Raw genomic sequence first — 24204 nt, forward strand, 5'->3', positions numbered from 1 at the left:
AGTTTTGGGAAACAGGGAAACAATGTCAAAATGTTTTACGGAACAAGGCAGCAAAAACAATATTGACAAAATTTAGGGATAAAAAAGCTGGGAACAAGTTTGAAAGTAATTTGGGGAATAAGGGGACATAAGCAAATATTTAAAGGGAACAAGGAACTGGTAGGGCCTCAGTAACTGAGCTTGAGTGTGTCTGTTAAAGATTTTGTTGAGCGGGTGGTTCTTCGGAAAACATTTGTCGACGATGTTTAGGAACTTTTTTCCTAGATTAGTTTTTACATTGGAGTTCCATTGTTGGTTGTACCATCTGCATGATGTTTCTTTACCGTGAGTGGGTTTTGGGTTGTATGTGAGTCTGTAGTCATAGCCGCTTTCTTGAAGTGCCTTTTGGGGAGGGGCAATAGCTTTGTCAAAAATGTCTTGTTCAGGGGTTATGTTTTTGGGGATGTTCTTGAGAAGTGCTGGGATATGGTTGTTCTGCTGGTGGACAAGGAGTAATTTGTTGCAGGGCTTCATGAACGGTTTGTAGGTTCCACTAAGGTCACGTCTAGGAAGTTGACTATTTTCTTGTTTGCTTCGATTGTGATTTGCGGCCGTTTGAATTGAATGTGTCACTTCTTGTTTCATTTTCTCAATTTCTCTTGGTGTGGATTTACATAGGGCCATACCGTCATCACGGCAGAGGCCTACTTGATTTTTGAAATTGGAACTGATTTGGGACATCATGTATGTACCTATGAGCTATCAAAGGAACCCATCGATACGTCGAACATGTTGTCAGCGTTCTTTTTAATTCACGGAGAGTTGCTGTGGTAGAAAAGGGATCTTTTTTGCGCGAATGATGATGTGGCGGTCTTGCTGTGTAATGCTAGTGAATTGGGACACATAATCTAATGCTTTTCTGAGAAGCTGCTCTGAAATGGACGGATAAAAGTCGCACACATGAAGGCGTGCTGAGCTTTATCTGGTATAGCTTTAAACCAGTCAATGGCGTTTGATGTAATCTTCCCGATGTATGTTTGTGGCTTCTATGAATTTTTGTGTGGGATTTCCCACACTTTGTTAGGACCGGCGATATTTCTTTATTTATTTGTATACGAGAGCCAAGTGTTTGTCACGTGGTCTCTAATAGGAAGAGAGAAGACCCCGGGAATGAGTGTTTGTGTGTGGCGGCCATTACTCTTCTCGGCTGTTGTCATTTGGCGAATTTCGATTTTGTGGTTGTCAACGGTTATAATAAAATCCCAAGGCTGGAGACTAAATTCTCAAGTGCTACCAATTTAAGTCAAATAGTCCTGGATAAAATGTTCCCACGGTCACAATTCCACATCACAATCAACTGACAAAGATTGAACTTTCATCTCAACTTACCATCAACGCAATAGCAGTCCTGCGAGCGACCTCAGGTGGTAATAGTGCAGGAAAACAGCTTTCGAAAGGTACACTTCCACACCACAGTGGCCACGGCTTCGACCGTTGATAACGAACTGAGCCTTACTGGGGTGGCGGACCGTAGTTTTGTCAACCCCAAATTTCTTTATTCCCCTGGGTCCAGAATATTATTAAAAGGCGATAAGTGCGTAACAATAACAGTGCGTTAAAGAAGATGCTTGCAATGCTCGATTATATTTTCGGCAAGACAAATTATCATAAAATCGAGATTGCAATTCGAAACTCGCGTTGTTTTCAAAATTTTCATAAATCCCGAGTTGAAAAGAAGTAAGGTTATTAGCGCTTCGAAACTACTGTACTTTCAGAACGGCAGTGTGCTATATCTTTCCAAAACATCCATCGATTTCTCGTAACTCTCAAAAGCTCTCAAAGCAAGAAAAACGTTTCGGCAAAATTCCAAGCTAGAGTTTCTCATCCATTATTGAGTAACCAGCCAGCAAATTCTTAGCCTGAGGAGCGGATATTTTGAGGAGCGGATCCGTTGGGTACTCCTGTATCATACATCTTTATTTACCCTCGGATTTTTAGAGTAGCTTGGTGTAGCTAATATCTCCGAGCATTTACCCTCCCAACCATGATACACCACAGAAAACAGACCACAACACCGGGAACTACATGCCCTGCTCTTTGCGACAAGTGTGCGGGTTCTTTTACATCCCACAGGATTATGAACATTGAAGGGTTGTGAGACGGGACCTCCGGCTTATCGTCCTCATCCGAGAAGACTAGAGAAGTCTAACCAAAGGCAGCACTTTCTCCTCAGTTATTTAAACTGCCCTGAGTGTTGGTCCGGCCGGAGTTGAACTCACGACCTCCCGCGTGACAGCCCGGTGCTCAACCAACTGAGCCACCTGTGCGCGGTGGCCTGTGGTTAGTTGAATTTAGAAGAAGACAACAAAATTATACCTTTCTTGTTTGTTTTTTAACCGACTTAGATAAAGTTAAAGTTCACTCAACAAATTTGACTTTTCATATTTGGAACGAACTGGCCTTTTTGTGGAACGAACTGACTATTTTGCGGAACGATCTGACTATTGATTGGAACGATCTGACTTGGAACGATCTGACCATGGAACGAACTGACTGTTTTCGTTGACGTTGCCTTTCTCTTAAGCCCTGGCCAAACTATCGAACAAAGTTAGATCCAATTAACATGCAATATTGTTGGATGTGAAACACTATCCAACATTGCTTGACAAAACTGATTCATTGAAGTTCAAGTTGGCGCTAATCGCAGACAAATGCCTCACATAAAGTTTAATGTGTTGCACGTATTTTTGCTGACGGTACAGCTGTAATTAGAAAATAAATAATGACATTAAAATAAACGACTGAAGCGAAAGAAATACCGAATTACAAATAAAGCGACCGAATAAAAAAAAAGGAAAACAAAACAAAGAAAAAACAAGACTTACATATTTTTTGGGCATCTATAATCTCAAGCTCAACGTCGATAGCGATGAAACAGGTCAAAAGGCGAGCAAACAAACAAGCCTTAAACGCACAAACTATCAACGCACACGAAGCGGAGAGCACTTGTTCCTTTTTTGATCATGTGACCCGCACAAAAGGGGGTACGGTGGGGAGCGCGGCCCGGGACAACAAACTGTCCTTTACACTAACACTGCAGCGAAAACCCGTTGTAGCGTTTGTGCTACTGGAGCAGTTGGAGGACGGAAATGACCGATTCAAACGAGGAAAAACCAAAGAATTATTAATAGAACCATAGGCACCCCCAACCTCGTTCCCAGGGTCTCTCTTCGCTGCCTGCATTGTCGTTGAGACTATGGAGGCAGAGAAGAGAGACCCTGGAAACGAGGTACCCCAAGCTCACGGAGAATCGTTGCGTTACGTAACTGTCATAAGGGTTTGTATGCAAGGGGAAATTTAGCATTCGTTATTTCCAAGTAGGGCATTAAAATAGCAATAAAAATACATCAGAATTTCGTACCGTGCCTCCTTTTCTAATTTATGGTATGTTGTTAGCATTTCTGGCCATTTCAGCGCCATTCTGGGGAGTTTTAGTTCTACCGTTGCTCTCTCCTACATTATAATAAACAGCGAACCTACAACCCGCTGAAATTGCCAAAGTACGCCAACATCCAACAGTACGTAAACATCAATAAGGTATCAAGAAGACAACATAAGGCATTTTTGTTCGATTAATGTTCTTTATTTTTGACTCAAATTCCCATAACTGATTTGTGATGCCCGAATTACAACGTTAGCTTGGGGTACCTGTGATAGAAAGTGCAGAAAAGGGTATGTTCTCCGGAAAATACATCCATCCTTAGGAGATGATGAGAATGAGCACGAATGGATTTGCAGAAATTTTACAATTTAAACGCTTTCCAAAGATAGAGATCATGATAAAGGGGACTAAAAGTGTCAATCAGACATGACCTTGCTTCATACTCGCTGTTCAAGGTTTAGCTTGTCATCAGAGGCTGTTCATCAATAACCATCATGTCCTTACGTGTCTTAATCGTCCTTCTTCGCAACCTTTGTTGCAAATAATGCTAGAAACCTAGGCTTGAAAATAAGATAGCAATTAATTCGTGATTGGCTAGCAGCGCGAACGTGACTCTACTCAGGGCACACTGAACTTTGTTGGAAGAGCGGCAAAACACTGCAAATTGTTGCGTCGAGCAGAATTGTTGGCCGTTCTGTTTGATCAAAACTCTATCCAGCACTAATCGAACAAGAAATGTTGGACGAACATCTTCTAACATGGGCTGCCAAACGGTCGAACAATGGTGGATCGAATGAAGTTGGAGCGTTGGCTCCAACTTTGTTCGATAGTTTGGCCAGGACTTTAATTAAACTTCCTTATAGTATCCCGTTTATGTGAAACGGCAAAGGGCAAAGCTGTTGCTTTGCATTACAGCATGAACATTTTGTTACTCCAAATTGTCCCTTTTTCTAAGGAAGTTGAACGATATCTATAGGATAACCGGCCAGAATTGAACTCGACTCAACAAATTTCTTTAATTGCTTTATGAAACGCAATTTCAGCCTGAGTTTGCGGGATTCGAAATCTCTCTATTATTTACTTATCCAGGACTTTAGAGAAAAGAGCTCCGAGCGGAGCCATTTTTATTCTACTGGAATTTTTTCCACCTGTGAGTGATACTTCTGACATCACTAAGTGGATAAAAGAGCAAATACGCATTGCGTCTTGCCCTGTTTCATCGCCCTCTCTGCAAAATGCCAGGGATGGATACAAGCACAAAGCCAAGAGGAAGCTACTGTAGCTACTGATCGCAAAGTCCCGGTCTGTATATTCAACTGAAGTTAAAATGTCTGAAAAAGTAATAACACAATTTAGACGAAAGTCTCAGTGTTGGATTAAGTTAAAATATTGAAGAAAACCTATACTCTAACGAAACAGACCGAACGCTTTACTTCAGGGTACTTCATTCCTGGGTCAATAAAGTCAAACCCACAAGGGTGGATAAGAGGATTCTTCCGGTAAGCAAATCACTGAGACTTTAAAAATAGAAAACTGAAGAAGCAAACACACAGAGCACGTTTTCCGGAAAGATTTAAACAGAAATTGAAGCGAGAAAGGAAGTCTCTAACGTTTGACGTGAAACATGCTCTTTTAATACGAGAGGCTTAGCCGGTCCAGGCTAAGAACTTAAATAGCGAAAATTACTGCGAAATATTTACATTTACTTACATTCCAGCTATATCCCACCGACAGGCCCTCCTTGTTTAGTTAACTAAAGTATTTACCTACGCTGTAAGCTTGCCCAAATGAAACCGTCTTAAAAATAAAATTGAGGCTTTTGGTTGAGATCGTTTTCTTATCAATTAGTACAATGCGTTGTGAAGTCGGCTGAATGATGGATACTGACCCAAGGCGATAAGGTATATATTTCACTATCAGCAAATCGTTTACTCGCGTCCAAGTTTACGCCTACACTGTACTTGACTATTGAAGTACTAGTTTAACTTCAAGTAAACTTCCCAACAGCTGTTACTTGCTTGGAGACAATTTTCAGCTGAACTGCAATTTTCCTTTTCTTTTAAAATTGACCGGAACGAACAGAAGCGTTGAGTGATAACAATCACAATTGGAGACAATGTCTTGAGGGTGAGAAGAAAAATTTCTGACGTGACTGTAACTTGGAAGCGACTTACTTTGTTGATGTTATAGAATCAGACGAAGAATACCCAGAACCCGAACCTGATTTACTTGAACCTCCAGTTTCCAATAGCAAGCGCTCAAATTGGTTGACCTTTTCGTTTAAGAACCCTAAAACGTCTGTAACATCTTCCCACTCGCAAGTTATGTCGTCGTTCGAGTTCATTTGCTTTGAACCTGGCGTGACATGGGACACCGGCTGTTTCGCTTTCAAATTAGCGTTTGGGCTGCTGCTACTTGCAGTCGAAGCTGCCCCTTGTTCTTTTATTGTCGCAAGATCTTTGTTGCGTTTGAACGAATCAGACCTCTTCGGTGGCTGCGGTCTGCGGACTTCCCCATCCTTCATTTCCTTAACATTGTTATTAACATCTCGTTCGTCTTTTCTTGCCACTCGCATCTCCGCCTCTTTGGCTTCTTTTCGCAGCAACCGACTTTCTGCTTCTTTCTTTTGAAGCGTTCGTTCGTATTTTTTATTCAAATTATGCAAGTATCGCACCATCTCCTTTTCCCTCTTTATCTCTGCCTTGAGCTGATTTTGCGTGATTTTAAACCGGTCATTCTGATATTCCATCTCCTTCATCTTTTTCTGCATGTTTTGATTCTCCGTCCTCAGAAGAATTATTATCTTCTCAAGGTTGGCATTTTCCGCTTTTAACAGCTTTATCGCCATATGTAAATGTGATCCTTGATCAACTGGAGAGGGAGTACGTCTCTCTTTCGTCATGTGTTCAGCCAGACTGGAGTCCAAGAACTACATTCGCCAACAGAACGTTATTAGTGAATGCCACAAACACTCAAATAAGCCGGACTCGCTGGAGCAAAACGCTGTCAAAGTAATCAAATCTGCTGATATTACACCTGGAGGTATGCATATTTTAGATGGTTCTCTTTGCGTGTCTTGTTTTTATCCGAACATCGCTTTGACCCTTTTTTGTCACTTTCAACAAACGCTCGTGACATCACAATAGCAGCCCCTAAGCTCTGGTGTGTCTCGAAGGACTTGCGGTTGACCCACTGCGCTTACATTACAAGTTTGACACTCGTATAGTTACAATGGTTTCTTTTTTCCTAATTCTCAATAAGGATCTCGAAATTTTTTTTGTGTGCATAAAGTAATGAAATCGAACACAAAGGATTGGAGCCTACAATTTGTTTTCAAAATTTGTCGCGACTTCAAAATCTCAATTTGCTGACGGACATTTGTGTTTTGTCCCACTGAAAAATGCAAGATAGGAATTGATATAGCTTTGATGTCCTCCAAGGGTATTTAAACTGTCAGTATTTTAAATACAGCTGGTCAATAGTCAAGCCGAATTGTCTTTGTAGACCTACCCAGTTTTTGGCATTTAACGCCCTCAACTGATAGAAATTTTAATCGCCATACCCCGATGTTTGTCTTTTCAATTACGCCAAAGCACTGCACACTGCGACTCAGGTAGCGAGTGCGGAGAATAGTATTGTCTGTGCTGAAACAAACAGTTTAAAAAAGCAATCTAGCAATTAAACATTCCATGTTTACATATTTTGCGAGTGGATTACAATATCTTTTTGTTTTGTAAGCTTTTCGCTCACATTCGCGCCCACGACCTCTTGAACCTCATTTGCAGCATGTAGCGTTCCTTTACTTCACGGCGGCAAAATGTTAAATTTCTTTTTCTTCATGAGGCGTACCATGAAAAGATGGCGCCATTTGAGAAAACAAATGTTATTTCCAATTTGCAGGCCAAAAAGAAACCAAAGGACTCGAAAAACAAAGGGATGAAAAGGATCAGTTGTTGCCTGAGAGGCTGATGTTTGCTTATTTAAAAGAAGTTGAAGTGAACTCGGAAATGATCAACATGTCATCGTCGATGCCAATCATATTACACTTTTTCTTTGCTTCCAAGGGACTGTCGAACGCACTTCAATAATCTGAGATTACTACTAGTTTAATGTAAATTATTCTTTTGTTGTTGTCTTTTTTTCGGTGTACGTAGTTTCATTTATTTGCATATCTTTTTCCTGAATTTGCACACGGTCCACACGAATCAAAACAATTTTAGTTCCACTGGTATACAACCATTGGAGACATTTTTGGCGACAACGAAATAGCTTTACGATGGAGGTCATTTAACAGAGCAAGGCTCTACAATAGCACGCCCTGCAGAGCCCAACAATAGGACGTTTTCAACCAACCTCTAAAGACACCAACGAACAAAAGAAGCTAATGAGAGTTTTTTTGTTCTCCTCCACCAGCACGGCGGCGGTGACGTCACGTGAAAAATAATGTGTGGGCTCTTTTGCTCATTCTCCAGGATCAATCGACAAGTGCTGTGAGACGAACATTGTTCTTATCGTCCTTATCCAAGGAGACTAAAAGGTATAACCATTTGTACGATGTTACTACTAAGGCAGCATTGGTTCGGTTTGGTTTGGTTCGGTCAAATATGATTGTTGATCCAACCAATGCTAGCCTCCCACGCAGACACTCTTAGGACCTCGTCACGTGTTCCTCCCCGACGACAACCTCGTTCCCAGGATCTCTCTTCTCTGCCTCCATAATGGAGGCAGAGAAGGGAGACCCTGCGAACGAGGTTGGCCTCACGAGCGTCTGCTGAAACGAGCCGGAATTTACGTCGACCAATCACAACGGACTTCCAGATTCTGGAAGTGCACTTTAGACCTTGAGAAATTTCCCGTACGGTCACTGCAAGATGTTGGGCATTTAAAATCGCTGACTTAAATTCTTATCAAAGAGAAACCGGAGAGTATAAATTTAATGCTTTGGCTTAGATGTTTGTGGCTCTTCTGGTTGAAACATTTTGCACCCGTACGATTCAAACCTATTTGTGGCGTTCGCTTGGGATTGATATCATATTTACATTTCTTTCCTCTCGATTTCAGTGGAGTCGTTTTGTTTGAATAACCCCATTTCTTGTAGCCCTTCGGTTGAACTGATTTTAAGGTTTGCTTTATTCGAAGAACCACTGAATACGAACGATCGGTTCAGAAACACAATAACATTGTTGTTGTTATTTAATCAATTTTTCCAGACGATCATCGCCAAAAGCAACCTGCAAATTTCAAGCTTAAACGTAATGGATTTTTTTCAAGCTTTCTTCAATTGCTACTGTCCTAGTTGCGTTCATTGCGCTTGAAGGTAATGGTTATCGTGCAGTTCAAATACACTTGCAGTACTTTAATATTTGAATTTGTATTTATATATTTCCACGGCGCTTTCAATTTTACAAGTAGATGAAAGGACACCATACCCTTGCTAAGCACTCACATTTTGACACGCGAGAGTGCAAATGCATACCCCACCGGGGAAACAAAATTAATGCTTCTGAGGAATATTTTGAAAAGGCTTCGTCCCTTTTATGATTCATCCAAAGAAGAAGTTGATGCATTGACGTTCCCAGGGGAGATCTACAGAGCGCTGATTGATTCCTATGTAACCCGCGCGTGATTTCCAGATGACAGTTACTTAACAAAGGGAAAGGAATGTGTGGCTCTTTGCAGTAGACGCTCGAGGGGGAGGAACGCGTGACGAAGCCCTAGGAGTGTCTGCGTGGGACGGCTAATTAAACCAATGCGAGATTATCAGCTCATTATTTGACAGTAATTTTAATTAGCTAATTAAATTTTTTGGTTTGTGAAGGTGATCTTAGGAAGTGCGTTATTTGGTTATCTCACTATGCCAAGGTCAAAATTTACATCACAAAGTTGAAAACGACCCAATTTCTCCTTTGGGCCGTCAACCATCTTATTAGGCAAGCTTAGGGAAAGTTCCAGACAGGTCTCTCACACCGTAAGAAGTTGGAGCACTACCTGGGAACGCTTGCCATGATGGCTCCCAAGAGTTCTGGTAGAGAGAGTTTGACTCTGAATTTTGCGAGCGAGTAATAAAAACACGGGCGTGTAATCTTCTACTCAAGAAGATTAATTAATAGAGAGAGTCCAGGCCCCGCGTGGGTTTTGAAAGTGGTCAGTGGCACACACATTCAATAGTTAACAACTGTTCACCGAAGTGGAGGTGGCTAGTGGTGGATATTTACCGAACTAATTGTCCGCCACTAACCACCGAGACTAAGGTGAATAGTTGTTTTAGTATATACTAAAACAGTGAAATAATACAGTACAATATATGATTTTAACTCATTTATTCCTGCAAAGATTACAACATTTTCGGACGCGAATTGTTCGGAGGTGAATAGCAAAGGATATCCTGAGTTTGAGCAGCCAATCAGCGCTCGCGTTCAACGCTATCCACTGTTTTAGTTTATTCTAATTTGTGATATAGAGAGGACATTTGACGTCACCTATTGTCATTAATGTGCCAATCAGAGGCACAGATATCTTTCCTATTGTGTTACTTACTACAGCTACGATACTATTCTTTGCCTTTGAGAAATTTTGAATTTTGTTTATAGTACCCAGGATGTCTTTCTCCAGCTCTTGTTAACGAGCTTGGCATAACAGCGAGTGAAGCGAACCAAATTTACTTCTTGTACAGAAAAAGATTCTCAGCTGGGACGCAAGTCGATGCATGGTTTTCCCTGTCGTCAAAACTGCTCAAAACAATGCAAAGCTATTGAGTGATATTTTTTTCTCAAAAAAGTTGCGATTCGACTCTGGTTCGATGTTTTTTTTCAAAAGCAAAAATTAAACGAATCATTCAGTTGCAACATCACAATGCATGATAGAATCACGATAATGTAAATTGTATGGCTAAGGTGATATGATTATTTTTACTAACACTACATTTAAAAAAAACGTATGCTTTGGGATAATTGCTTGAAAATATTTCAGATATAAGGCCCAATCTGTCCAGATAAAAACGTTTAAAGTGTTGATTATTTTGAAGCAGTTGACAAGTGAGTTTGGCCTGAGCCAATCTTTTCGATTATTGTGTTTAATGAGTTACCGCAAAACAAAATAAAATACAAATTCTTTTGAACATAAATTTTTAACGTCCTATGCTTTTAGTTTTGGTAATTTAAATACAATTTGCAACATAACGATAATTTCTTAAGATTAAAGCTCTGTTCCAAAATGTCAAACCAGCTGCACAGGTAAGTACTGCTAAACAGTGTTTTATAAAATATATATTTCAAAACAATTTAGGGTCTTTATTTTGTTTAAAATGCCATAGTTTAAGTTTACAATGCCCAGGAAAATATTTTTGAAATGGTTCAATTTTCTTTCTTGAAAACGAAAAAAAAAGTAGTGAAAAACTTGCTTAGTGAAAAAAGTCGAAGGTAATCTATCGAAGAAACGAGTAGTTTGAGGTGGGAAATGACAGCCATGTTATTTTGTTTTAAATTTACGATGTTGTAAACATCCGGTTCAGAAAAGAAAAACTTGAGCGAACCACCACCTTATAGCTACTGTCAAGGTATAACTTGTAATCAGGAATGACAGCGCCAGCATGAATTAAATTCAAGGGTTTTGATACTTTCGAAAAATTATCGTTTTCACTGAAGAAATCTGGAATTCGTTTCACTCTGTATCAAAACTACTGTCTTGTACTGATTTTGAATCCTAAAAGTTCATACAAATTTATCGGCTAGAAATTCCTCTTTAACTTAGGCAAGAAGAAGGTGGTGCAAAATAGAGCTTAGGAAAAGATAAAGAATATTTCAAAGTAGAGCTGAGCCTTGGGTCAGTATCTCGGAAAGTTTTTCGATAACTCGCAGTCTTAATTCAAGTCACGTGACAAAGGCAGATACTAAAAAGTATTACTACCAGTATTAGCAATAATAATAATAATAATAATAATAATAATAATAATAATAATAATAATGATAATAATAATAATAATAAAAATGGGCACTGGGGTGGAACAGGTTGGCCTACCTTAGCCTACCACGGGAATATGGACGCTCCCGCTCACCAGAGTCTTGGGTGGCACCTTTGGCAAGTGCCAACAACCCAAAACCCATCCTCATTTGATGAGAGAATGTCAATATTGAAATTCACACTAACGACGTCAACGGGCCTGGAGCTTGTAGTGAAGGTGTCGCGTCCGGCAGGTGCCCTGTGGATCAGCAGCGCCGCCCCGGTAGTCATACTGCTACTTCTGAACAACGACAGAAGAGATTAGGATGGTCGAAGGAGGCTGATCAAGTACGCCAGATTAAGAACAAGAAGTGGCTAGAGACTGTGGAGCAAGAGGAAATTGCCATACAAGTAAGGCATGAACATCAGGAGATTGAAAATACAGAACTCCATGCCACAGATACGTCATCATCATCATCATCATCATCATCATGGTATTCCTCGAAAACGAGTAAGATTGTCTATTCAACTTCTAGTCTTGTGCACCCGTTGGTGGCTAAAGAGTCCAATTCTAGAGTGGCACGCTTTACCACAGGCGGGGCAGATGTAGGAGGCCTGCTGCGACAAAGCAGGGGCAACTTCACGTTCTTTACGGCGTTGGCGTTTTTCCTCCGCTTTCTGACGCCGCTCTTCCTCAAATAGCGCCACACTCTCCCGGACTGCATGTCTCCATCTGGGTCTGTCACGTGCCAGATCTTCCCAGGTCGTCAGACCAATGTGGCACATCTTAAAATTTGATTTGAGATTGTCCTTGAAACGCTTTCGCTGTCCCCCTTGTGCTCTGGTGCCAGAACCCAACTCTCCGAAGAGGATCTGCTTGGGGAGGCGCGAGTCCATCAACCTGACAACATGACCAGTCCAACGCAGTTGATTTTCGATTATCATGGCCTCGATACTGGTGCATTGTGCTTCGTCAAGGACGCTGGAATTTGTCCGTCGATCCTGCCAGGTCACACCCAGGATGCGTCTCAGGCAGCGCTGATGGTACTTTTCCAGGACGTTAAGGTGTCTCCTATAGGTCGTCCAGATCTCCGAGCCATAAAGGAGGGACGCAAGCACGACGGCCTTGTACACAAGGAGTTTGGTGTCTTTCCTCAGACTCCTCTCCGCAAACACTCTCTCACGAAGCCTTCCAAAGGCACAGCTTGCAGCCTTAAGGAGATGAAGAGTCTCCGTCTCGATGTCAGCTTTTGTTGAGAGGACACTGCCAAGATAGGGGAAGGTCTGGACATTCTTTAGTGTGGACCCGTTGATACTCATGAGAGAGGGTGAGGGATGCTGGCCTGGGGAAGGTTGGAAGACTTCTGTCGCCTCAGATACACCAGACTATGAACATCAGGCTCCAGTTGTTCAAACGATGGATAGCGCTATCCACCGGAAAAATCACTATCCAGTGGATAGGTAATAGCGAAACCAATTGCGCTATCCAATGGATAGTGATTTATCTGGTGGATAGCGTTATCCACCTTTTGAACAACTGGGGCCAGGAGACTGAAACCACGGAGCTTCTTACCACAGATACACCAGACCATGCAACAACATCTGATACCCAAGAAGAACACCAACGTAAAGAGGGACCCAGAGTTTTCACTGCTGAAGAATTATAAGAAGAAGAAGAAGAAGTTGGAAAAATCAATTCAATACTTGCACAATCCCATAATACACCTCTATTACCCCCAAATAGTTTGCATAACCATTGTTTGCAATTTCTCCTGGGACATGAAAATGTCACAAGAGAAGTCGAAAACAATGCCTATGCAGATTTTTGGGGGGTAAAATAAGTGTATTATGGGATTTATGCAAGTAATGAATGAAGCCGTCAAAAGGATTCAGACGCACAACATTACTGAACTGAATTCTTTAATGTATGCAGCTGCATATGTTACTACAGGAAGAGTGGAAATGATAAAAGGGAGGAAAGGGAGAAGAACTGAGAGCCATTCTGGAAAAGAAGGATTAAGGGGAATATCGAAACTTGGCGAAAAGACCTGAGCAAGATTGAGGAAGTCCGAAGAGGAAACAAGAGACTGAAACAAAGACAGAGGGAAAGGTTGAACAGAAAATATCATCTTGAGGAAAGGGGCACTTTGTATGTCTCAGGCATGTTGAAACAGAAGATCAAGGCAGGTGGAGTTAAGATCAAAAGATACGACGAGAGATGTCAACAGTTCAAACAGAACCACCTGTTTAGGACCAATCAGAAGCTGTTCTACAAAACACTAGATGGAAAGGAACGAGGAGAAACTTTTCTTCCCAAAACTCTAGACTTGAAATGCAAAGGCGCTTTTTCTCTCGACTTGGGGTAAGGCTATGGAATGAGATACCATGCCATATGAGGGATTTGCCAAAGAAAACATTTCAAAGGGTTCTTCGAACATCGCTGCTTAATATTTTGGAAAAAAGAAGAAGTTGTTCAGGGGTTCTGGTTTAAGAAACCGACAGGATTGCACTCTAAATGGCAAGAATGCTTGCCAGACTGTATATTTCAAGGGAATGTACCAGGGTGGATGGTCAGTGGAAGAATAGTTTTTATACAAAAGGACACAGCGAAGGGTGCCCAGGCCAGCAACTACCGCCGTATTGATGTGGAAGCTCTTGACAGGAGTTATGGGAGAGACGTTATACCACCACTTGGAAAGGAATGGACTGCTAACAGATGAACAGAAGGGGTGCAGTAAGGGATCCCGAGGAACTAAAAGATCAATTGCTTGTATACAAGGCAATCCTGAAGAACTGCCTGAGAAGGTTGACAAACTTGTCAATGGCTTGGATAGACTACAAGAAGGCATATGATATGGTGCCGCATTCATGGATCCTGAAATGCCTGGAGATGGTTGGGGCAGCCAAGAATATGATCTCTATAATCAGCAACAGCATGGTGAATTGGAAGACAGTGTTGACATTAGGAGGAATGGCTCTCGGGCAGGTGGACATTAGGAAAGGAATTTTTCAAAGTGACTCCTTGTCAACACTACTGTTTATAATGATCATGTTACCCTTGACCCTAGTGCTACGAAAAATGAGAGCTGGTTACAAAATGGCAAACGGAATGAAGCCTATTAACCACCTACTATTCATGGATGATCTGAAGCTGTACGGAGCTAGCAAAGATCAACTAGACTCACTTGTTCAAGTAGTAAGGATCTTCTCCCAAGACATTAAGATGTCGTTTGGGCTAGACAAGTGTGCTGTCCTGGAAATGAGAAGGGGAAGACAAGTTGGCAGTAGCGGAATAGAACTACCCGACGACCAGCATATCGGGGAAATAGAGGAGGAAGGCTACAAATACCTTGGTATCTTACAGTTGGACCAGACTCTCAACACCAAGATGAAAGGCAAGATAACATCGGAATATATCAGAAGAGTAGAGAAGTTGTGTAGATCAAAACTCAATGGAGGAAATTTGATTGATGGCATCAATACCTGGGCTGTAGGTGTAGTACGCTACAGTGCGGGGATTGTGGACTGGACGATGGAGGAGGTAGCCAACATGAATAGAAGAACTAGAAAGATCGATATCTTGGCAATGAATTGCTGTCTGCACACCAGGAGTAATGTTACGAGGCTGTACCTACCGAGAAAGGAAGGGGGAAGAGGACTGATCGGAATTGAGGAGTGTCTAAGAACGGAGAGCAAATCCCTTCATGGCTGCCTAAGAGAGAGCACAGAGTGGATGCTTCAAGCTGCTTTGAAGGAGAAAGTGATCGTTGAAGGAGAGCGTCTGCAGGACTATGAGAGGAGGAATAAAGACGAGAGAGTTAAAAACTGGAAGGAGAAAGCCCTACATGGTGCGTTTTTCCAATAAATATCAGACGAAGCTGGAGAGGAGTCTTGGAGGTGGCTCAGGAATGGATTTTTAAAAAAAGGAGACATAAGGTTTGATTCTTGCTGCTCAGCTACCAGCTTTAAGAACAAACTCGATCAAGTACAACATAGATAAGACCTCAGAGACACCACGGTGTAGATTGTGTAGAGATGCCATTGAAACAGTACGACACATTGTCAGTGGATGTAAGTAGCGTGCCCAGAGAGAGTATAGGAAGCGCCACGACAAGGTGGCCCTGCGGGGGTACACTGGGAGATGTGCAGGAAGTATGGGGTAGAGTGTAATGACAAGTGGTATGACCATCAATCCTTCCCAACCGTAGAAAATGGATAAGTGAGGATTACCTGGGACATCACTATCTACACAGACAAAGTGCTGAAACATAATCGGCCAGATATTACTCTAGTGCATAAAGACACACAGAAAAAGACATTTATTGACATAGCTGTGCCAGCGGACTAGAACATCACCAGAATTGAAGAGGAGAAGGTTGGAAAGTACTAGGAACTGGCATTTAAATTCAGAAGGATTCATGAGCCTCGAACGTCACAAGGGATTTTCTCGCTACCGCGGGACAGTACAAGTAATGATTTGATGAAATCAAATAATCGGGAAAGGCCTACTGGTTGCGCGCTCTTGATCCCCTGTCATGATCTTTTTTCCCTATTCACCTTTTCTTAACTTAAAAAATACGTCCAATTTTCGGAACGGGATATGGATTCATATTTTCCTAGGCTAATAACTATAACAAGAACTCCTTAAAATTTGGAAATGGACTATAATTTTTAGTGTTCAGCCTAACTCTTACATTGCTCTTGAACTATTCTTCATCATTATGTTATCTTCCTTTTTCTAGTTAAAAAGGGCGGTTGACTAAAAATGCTGAGGGCAGCAATTTTCATCCTTCTGATCATTTGCGTCGAATCAAAAAGAAAAGATGACAATGGTACAAGGTACAGATTTCCATTTTGAAATAATTCAAGGTTTTTTTAATTCGTTCGCTCGTACGTTTACTTGTCCATTTATTCCATTTGTTGCGCGCATCCTGTCGGTCGGTGGTTCGTGAATTCCTTTTTCGTTCATTCAGACCGTATTCCGTAATCATCCCTCCATCTATTTATTCCTTCACCCATTCATTTGTCCATCAGTCCTTCCGCTCGTTCGTCATTGATTTATTCATTCATATATTTTCCCATCCTACTTTCACCTTTTAGGGGATGTAAAAGAAACTTGTAATTGACCAGTAGAGCAGGCAGTGTACAGCGCAATAGTATGGTCGTGGGTGTGTGTCCTGTTTAAGCCTGGAATTCTGTTAGACTTAAAGGACGATACACACAAGGGGTTTTGCTCTCGGAACATGCTTCAGGGACACGCTCCTGGAGCAGAGCTCTGCCGTGTGTACCAACCATTTTAAGGGAAATCTTCATCATCAGGAGCAGAATTTCCACCCACCAAAATGACGATATTAGACTAGTTAACTATTTGGAAGCAAGCTCCCACACATGTCCCAGGGAAATTGAGCAGATTTTCAAGTGTTTCCTCGTGTGTATTGACACTTTTTTTGCTGCACATGAATTAATACGGCAAATGCAAAACATTGACCAATCAGATTACCCAATGGTCTCATCCATAATTCCTTTGGAACTCTTGACTTGAGCTCAAAATTCAAAATGGTGTCTGAAAGGTCTGCAACTGATGAGCTCGAATTAAAGCAAGTGGATGCTCAAAAAACGAGGAAGGTGCTTAGTGTCACTAATACAAGACTTTTATGTAATGTATGTAAAAAATGATAGAAAGACTATGGAAGTAAAGCCGCAACAGTACTGGCCAAATTACCTAAAACGTTCATCACGCACGTTCAAAGCAGGTGGCACACATTTCTTTTTCTCCAGGCATCATCATCATCATCACTTTAATCATTTTTTCTTCTTTGAATGAGACCTTAATTAAGCCACCATGTTTAACTTTAAATTAAATCCCAAACCCTTCTCTGTTGAAAAACAGCAATGTTCTTTCGTCTTCTCTCTCGTATGTACTAATATGAAGCAAGCTCCGCAGGGTGCTCCCTCGTGTGTACTGATCGTGCAAAATGACCCTGGAGCATGCCCCAGGAGCAAAACCCCTCGTGAGTATCGGCCTTGATCTTTCACTTAGAAATTAACTTTTGCTTGAATATTTCGCTCATTCGATTTCTATTTTTCTTCAGGGTCATTTATTTCTTCATTTACATTCTAAAAGAGTTTTCCTCCTTTTTTATGCAGGTATCGCAACACTACTCAGGTGCTCGATTCACTGTCCGCGCCTGATGTGTACGATAAACGGATACGACCATATCACGAAGGTGAGGGAATGTCGGAGTTGGACCAGACAGACTTTCAGACGACAGACACGGTAGTTAGGGACGGACTAGCATGCTTTGAGAAGTCAGACGGTATTTTCCACTTTGAATGGACAGGTCCAGGGCGAATGCTAGACAATAAGGAAGAAACAGTTGGAGCTTTAAAATGCAAGTTCTTTGCATACTTTAAGCTTGTATAGCTTTGGCTTGTATGTAGCTACCCTATGAAACAACAGAGGAGCCAACTAGGGCGGATTCTGTCTCTCTCTCTCTACGTAGACTCTGAATCCCTTAATTTGCCGCAGGGGGCTCTGATAGGTGAAGGGGGAACTTCCGGAAGAAGTCGATCGGTCTGCCGGTCACATAACTTTGATGATCTTTGGCTATTTTGTCAAAAGCTAAGGTGGTTCGACATTTTTCATATTTGCTGCAGGTCCACGTTTGAATGTTTCAATATACATAACCGTCGTTTCCTTCGGAGCGATAAAGGAAATAAACATGGTAAGAATGAAAAATTGTATTATTTATAATAATAATAATAATAATAATAATAATAATAATAATAATAATAATAAGACAATCAGAATAATATATAATAAGACAATCAGAGATATGCTTAACTTCCTTTTTTGTGATGTTGCTTTTTCTTTTGATTGTGGATGAATTTTCTGATGACAAATTTAAGACGCTATGACTTTTTATAATTTGTATTTTTATCTTGTTATTACGAATCGCTGGAATAGTTGAACTTGAGCTGCTTACTTCCCTGAAAACAACATTGTTTCAGCTAACAGAAATCGAATGGTGTTTTGAAATGTTTTACTTTTTTTCTTTTAGAAGTTAACTTTGTAAATAGGATTTTTATATTTAGCACCGTTGTCTGTATATAGGCTTTTTATGATTATTAAAATGTTTATTCTTTATAATAATAATAATAATAATAATAATAATAATAATAATAATAATAATAATAATAATAATAGTTTAATTCCATCATCATCGCAAGTTAATGAATTACAATGAGGTTACAAGAGATAAAAATACATACTGGGGTTTACGTAAGCAGGGACCGGGTTACAATGATACCAATTTACAATCAATTCCATGAGAAACAAAAAATACAAGTAAGTTTATGTGTATATATAAACAATTCAAAATATATGTATAACTATATGATGCACTAATTATTATTTAAGTATAAAATTGCACTCGGAAAGAAACTACGACGCAGTCTTTGAGTTCTGCATTTAGGTCTTGTATAGTTCCCTGCGTTTCTCGTTTATTTGGTAGTGATGCACATACTAACTCGTCATGGGGAGATGTTTAGAGAGTGGACCTCCTCTTGAGATCTTTCCATTTGTTTTTATGCAGAGTTTACTGCGTCTTACATCTAATCTATGAAGGTTTAGAGATTCAAGAGCTTCGGAATAAAAAAACGCAGTTGCGATGATTTTAAGAGCACGTTTCTTGTGAGAGGTATTAGGCAACAGCCAATCATATTTGGATAAGGCAACAGCCAATCTTATGACGGGAATATGCTTTCTGAGCTTGGGCTATCCAAGCGGAGCACATTCCGGCTATATAATTGGCTGTTGCCGAACCTCCTCGGGATCTGTACAGCGTGGGAGTCTATCTAAAAGTAACTTGAAGCATATTACCTATGAGAAAGGGTATTATGGGAGATGCCCTCTCTTGCCCCTTTATTTTCTCTTGTTACTACTCAACAATAGTCAAGACAGATCGTATCAGAGTGATATAAATAGTAATTAGGTCTTTGGTCTCAACGCCCCCTCTCCGAAGTATTCGGAGTATATGAAGTCGTTTAGAGGCTGTGGTAACAATAGCTTGAATGCGATTGTTCCATTTTAAATTATTCTGAATCACTAGACCAAGTACTTTGTGAAAAGTGACAAATTATGGCGATTGATTACCGATCTTCAATTTAGGTAGTTTAGTTTCTATACTGTATTGTACTCAGTGATATCTACGACTTTGGTTCTTTGGCTAAGGGATCAGGGCCCAGTTGTCTTTACTTAACGTAAGTACTTTTTTGGGAAAATAGGGCGACTGCGGTTTTTGAAATCTTGCGGTAATTTAAAACGGAAATGATTAAATCAAGGAATTAGTGGGGTTATACAGCCTTTGAAAAACTGGGGCCTGAAGCTAACCCACCCAGTATACAAAATATGACCACGACTTTTTCGAGTTTAGAATGCTGGATTTCCCCGTAGGAGTTCGTTTGCAACTCTATGACGAAATAAAACTTGAGTAAAATTAATGTCAAAAATTATAAGATTCGCTATTTCATTGGTTACACTTTCTGATTACACCATTTCTGCTTTCTTCAGGAATTTAGTCTTGACATTTTTTTCAAGCAAGCCTGGAATGATCCAAGATTAAAGCATGAGCTTCGAAAGCCGATTTTGCTCTCTGGAAGCGAAAAAGGCCACTTCTGGCTTCCTGATACATTCTTCCTTAATATTAAAACCGCTAAATTTCACCATGTTCCTGCAGCAAATAGTAGAATTGTTATTAGTCCAAATGGAGATATCGAACTTAGTGAAAGGTAGGTGATAAGTTTTTTTTTACCTTTTTTTCTCATACTGTTGGAGCCAAGTATTAATTGAGATTTTTTCCGTCATCTTTTCACCATGTTAGAACTACTGAATAACCGGAACTTAAAAATACTTTGAAAATGTTCGGTTCCTGTTCAGCCGGCATCAGTGCTGTTCAGTGATCAAGACTAAGGGCGCTTTCCTTTTGTCAGAACTGGCCGGCCAACCCGTCAGTTTGCAAACTAAGCCTAAATGCAACGATTCAGTGAAGGAACACTTGCATGATAATCCCTAAAAATCTTCTGTAGCAGTATGTATCATAAAATGAGTGAATTTGAAGGCGTTTAGGTATTCCAAATGCCCGGTCTGGCCGGTCAACTCCGTCAAATGGAGAGCGTCCTAAGTGATAAGGCCTTTTTTTCTTTTCCCACAAGTTTTGCATAATAATAGAGTCGAAAGTTTACTGCATTGTTCTGTTCAGCCGTGGTGACGTCATATGCAAACTATCAATACTATTCTTGCTTTATGCTATTGTCGTTACCGTAGCCCTCGTCATTGCGTAATTAAACTCCAGTCGTCCCTTAGGCTACAGCTTTTACAAATTGTTGCGGTCGGAGACATTTCTTTCTCCCCTTTGCAATCACAATGTCGGCTAGCTTCGGCTCGTGTAGTTTGCGACGGAAATAGCGTAATACCGTGCAATATTGAAAGGGAAGGAAAACAAAAAAAAAAAAAATGATTTCGGAGTCTCTGAAGTTGGGTGATGTCTCAATGAATTTTTCACAGACTTTATAATCTCTATTTTACTATTTAAGTCAACCAATAGTTATTCATTTAATCCCATTCTTTTTGGTCTCTCTGCAAGGTTAACAGTTTCCGCGTCCTGTAGAATGAATTTAAGGGATTACCCTCTAGATACGCAAACCTGTGTTCTGGAAATTTTAAGCTGTAAGTAACACACTTTCCATCCCATTTTTGCCTCTTTCAAAAAGAGGATAGTGTTATGACTTTTCATATGAATGCAGTTAAGAAACGCCTGCGTGACAGGCATTCGAAGGGGAAGGGAAAGAGAGAACCGGTGGGAGAACGAGGAAGGCGCGCGAGGAAGAAGGGAAGGAGACGCCTGTAAGGACGCAAGTGTTCTTTTCCGTTCAACCCCTCTCATTGATATGCACACATAAGACAGCTACGAAATCCCTAACTGTCATATTAAAAACAAATTGCGATTTTGAGACGGCAATACCACATTATATTGACGGCTAGTTGGGAGAAAATATATTCCGTAGATAGAGCCTTGTTGAACATCAGCTAAGGAAAATTTCAACATTTCTTTCAACTATTAGTTAATGACCGCGCAGCTGTATTTGACTTCAGCTGCTGCAGTTTCCCAGCATAGGTATTTTTGTCCTTTGTTACTGTAAGTACTTTCATTTTTTTTGTAATTGTGGAATGACAGGCAAGGCCTATGAAAAAAGTACGTATGACGGCACCAAAAAGTCGTCTTTTTCGTAGTGAATCACACAATACGTTACTCATTAGTACTGCTTGTTCACATCCATTAATAAACTTTTTTGTTTGATTTTAAGAAGCAATCATAATTAAACAAGACAATGTGGTCTCAGGCCTCTAGCTTCGCTATGGGATAAGAGTCCTGGAAACAAGATTGTCTATGAGTAGATCCAGTGCCTTTACATTTCTTCTATTTTATTTTTTTCTCTGAAAAAAAGATTCATATGACGTCACTGATATGGATTATCACTGGGATGACGAAAAAGCTGTTATCATTTTGGATGATGAAATGTCAGAATTTGAGCTTGCTGACTGTCAAAGTGAGAGAAAAGAAGTGGAATACGTTATAGGTATTGTTAATTACCAGAAAGTTAACCAAGAATATTTTAACGATAACGGAAAATTTGTTCCTTTTCTCGAAATACTTGGGGACACTGCAAACTGAAATGAACAAATCATCGGCAATCAAATCAAATGTTCAAATGAAACCATGTTGTCTCGCAGTGATGAGCGCAAATTTCTATTGCGTCGAGAAGCCTGAAAAATTTTCAGGACTTCAACGGGATTTGAACCCGCGACCTCGCGATACCGGTGCGATGCTCTAACCAACTGAGCTATGAAGCCACTGACGTTGGGAGATGGTCATGCGTCAAATGTTGATTTTTTTAGGAGAGGGGAAAACCGGAGTACCCGGAGAAAAACCTCTCGGTGCAGAATAGAGAACCAACAAACCCAACCACATATGACGCCGAGTCTGGGAATCGAACCAGGGCCACATTGGTGGGAAGCGACTCTCACCACTGCGCCATCCCTGCACCCCGCTACTGAATATTGCTTTTATGTTTATTTTGATTTTGCTTATTTCTGCCTCGTATGTGCATCTGCCGCAGCGACAATGATTTTCATGAAATTAACCGTGTCCCACAAGGCGATTTGTTTGCGGCGACTTGTCCCCGCGACGAGTCGCAGCGACTTATCGCCTTGTGTGTTCCGGCCTTAAAGTGGTGAATCTCAAAAATCCGGAATTACATTTGATCCGAAGTATCCTTCTCGAGTGCGGATACTTTGGATTCATTATCCGTTTTCGGATTTTCTAAAAAAAAACGCATCCTGAAAGTACATTGGATGCGTAATAACGTTTAAAGTCAGAATGTGCCTACTCATGAACGTGCCATTGTCCTCTAGGCTCAAAACACAAACTCATCTGGTTGCATATTTTTCAAGGTCTAAAACTAAAAAAGTGAAAGTGACCACGTGATTAATAATTACTCTGGTTTGCTAATTATAAATAGCCTACAAGGCACGTAAAGTCTAACGACAGATCCATCAAGCCGAATTAGAATAATTAATTTCAGAAAAACGTCTGTTAATTGAAGGAAGTTTCTTTAAACTTCAACGGGTCTACCAATTGCAATTTGATTTCCTTTCCTATAGGAATGTTAGATCTCTGCAATCCCATTCCCTATCGACCTCAATGTCCTAGTAATATTTATTCTTTGGTCTTGACGTAGTGGGCAATATTATTATGTGGTGTGATTTGTCATCATGTGGCGAGGTTTTGTCATTATGTAACGAAGTTTGCTGGTTACGTGTTGTGTTTTCATCGTGATGTGTTGAGGTCTTTGGTGACGTGCTGTGTTTATAAGCACATATGAAGGGACAAACTCAACGTCAAATAAGAACCTCACCACATAAAATGTAAATACAGCATGTCAAAGGAAGACCTCAAGACATGATGATGGAACTAACAACACGTAACCATCAAACCTCGTCACATAATGACAAAACCCTCACCACAAGACAAAACTTCAAGAGCAAAAGAATAAAGAATACTAAAGAAAGTTATGGCTTTCCAAAATTATCGCTGAAAACGCGATATTCCGATTGGCTCAATAAACCTCGGTTATCAGTTCATATACCGTAGGATCGCGTCAAGTGTGGCCAAGATGAATAGATTGCTGCGAAAAATGACATTTTCGAGTGTCCAGGATAATACCATTCGCAGTTGTAAGATGTGAGCTTGGTCCTTGTTCTAGCCACGAAAGTATATGTGGAGCGAATCCTCCTCCATATTTCAGTGAAAAAAGGAGAAAATAAGAAAAGGAAGGTGGCACACTATAACATCAACCCGGTGTGGCCAACACATCACACATGCACACGACTATTTCACCCGGTTAAGGACGGCGGTGCCTACTAATTCAAAGGTATTTTTGCGCGGTTTGCTGAATATGCGGGAAAAGTAGATCTTAACAAGTGTTATTGAAATCCAAAAAGAAAATTGGGGGTAACCTTGCATTTTTCAAAGATAATTACTCAACAATTTTTGTAAAAAGATACAAAATATAAAGCAATGTATGGCGTTCTTTTCCAATTGAAGCTTATTATCTCCGAAATATGCATGGTTACCCCCAATTTTCTTTTTGCATACAAAAGCACTTGTTAAGTTCTGCTTTTCTCCGCATAGTTTTGAACCACCAAAAATATCCCTGAGTTAATAAGCACCACCCATAGGAAATCCGAGTATCTCGAGATGCGCAGAATGTGTATGCGCAATAAC

The 24204-nt window shown here is 40.6% G+C and overlaps 2 protein-coding genes across 2 annotated transcripts in view; one reads left to right on the forward strand and one right to left on the reverse strand.

Annotated features, from left to right (window-relative positions):
- Nucleotides 1–22092, forward strand: part of LOC138008834 (gamma-aminobutyric acid receptor subunit beta-like) — a 27814-nt gene extending 5722 nt beyond the window's left edge. Inside the window, exons 2-8 of the mRNA XM_068856124.1 lie at nt 7835–7958; nt 16102–16198; nt 17507–17586; nt 18017–18084; nt 19932–20149; nt 21004–21086; nt 21866–22092. Of these exons, the coding sequence (XP_068712225.1) occupies nt 16125–16198; nt 17507–17586; nt 18017–18084; nt 19932–20149; nt 21004–21086; nt 21866–22092 (750 nt within the window). The 5' untranslated portion in view covers nt 7835–7958; nt 16102–16124. The remainder of the gene's footprint in view (nt 1–7834; nt 7959–16101; nt 16199–17506; nt 17587–18016; nt 18085–19931; nt 20150–21003; nt 21087–21865) is intronic.
- Nucleotides 4714–6534, reverse strand: LOC138008042 (uncharacterized). Its single transcript, XM_068855220.1, has one exon. It carries the CDS (start codon nt 6321–6323, stop codon nt 5592–5594), a length of 732 nt encoding a protein of 243 aa, XP_068711321.1. The 5' UTR covers nt 6324–6534; the 3' UTR covers nt 4714–5591.
- Nucleotides 22093–24204: the final 2112 nt, after the last annotated feature.

This window comes from Montipora foliosa, chromosome 6 (assembly GCF_036669935.1).
Source record: "Montipora foliosa isolate CH-2021 chromosome 6, ASM3666993v2, whole genome shotgun sequence".
In the NCBI taxonomy this organism is placed as follows: domain Eukaryota; kingdom Metazoa; phylum Cnidaria; class Anthozoa; order Scleractinia; family Acroporidae; genus Montipora; species Montipora foliosa.

Bases quoted from the DNA above. Each gene is read 5' to 3' on its own strand.
- LOC138008042 (XM_068855220.1), bottom strand. From the start codon at position 6,323: ATGACGAAAGAGAGACGTACTCCCTCTCCAGTTGATCAAGGATCACAT.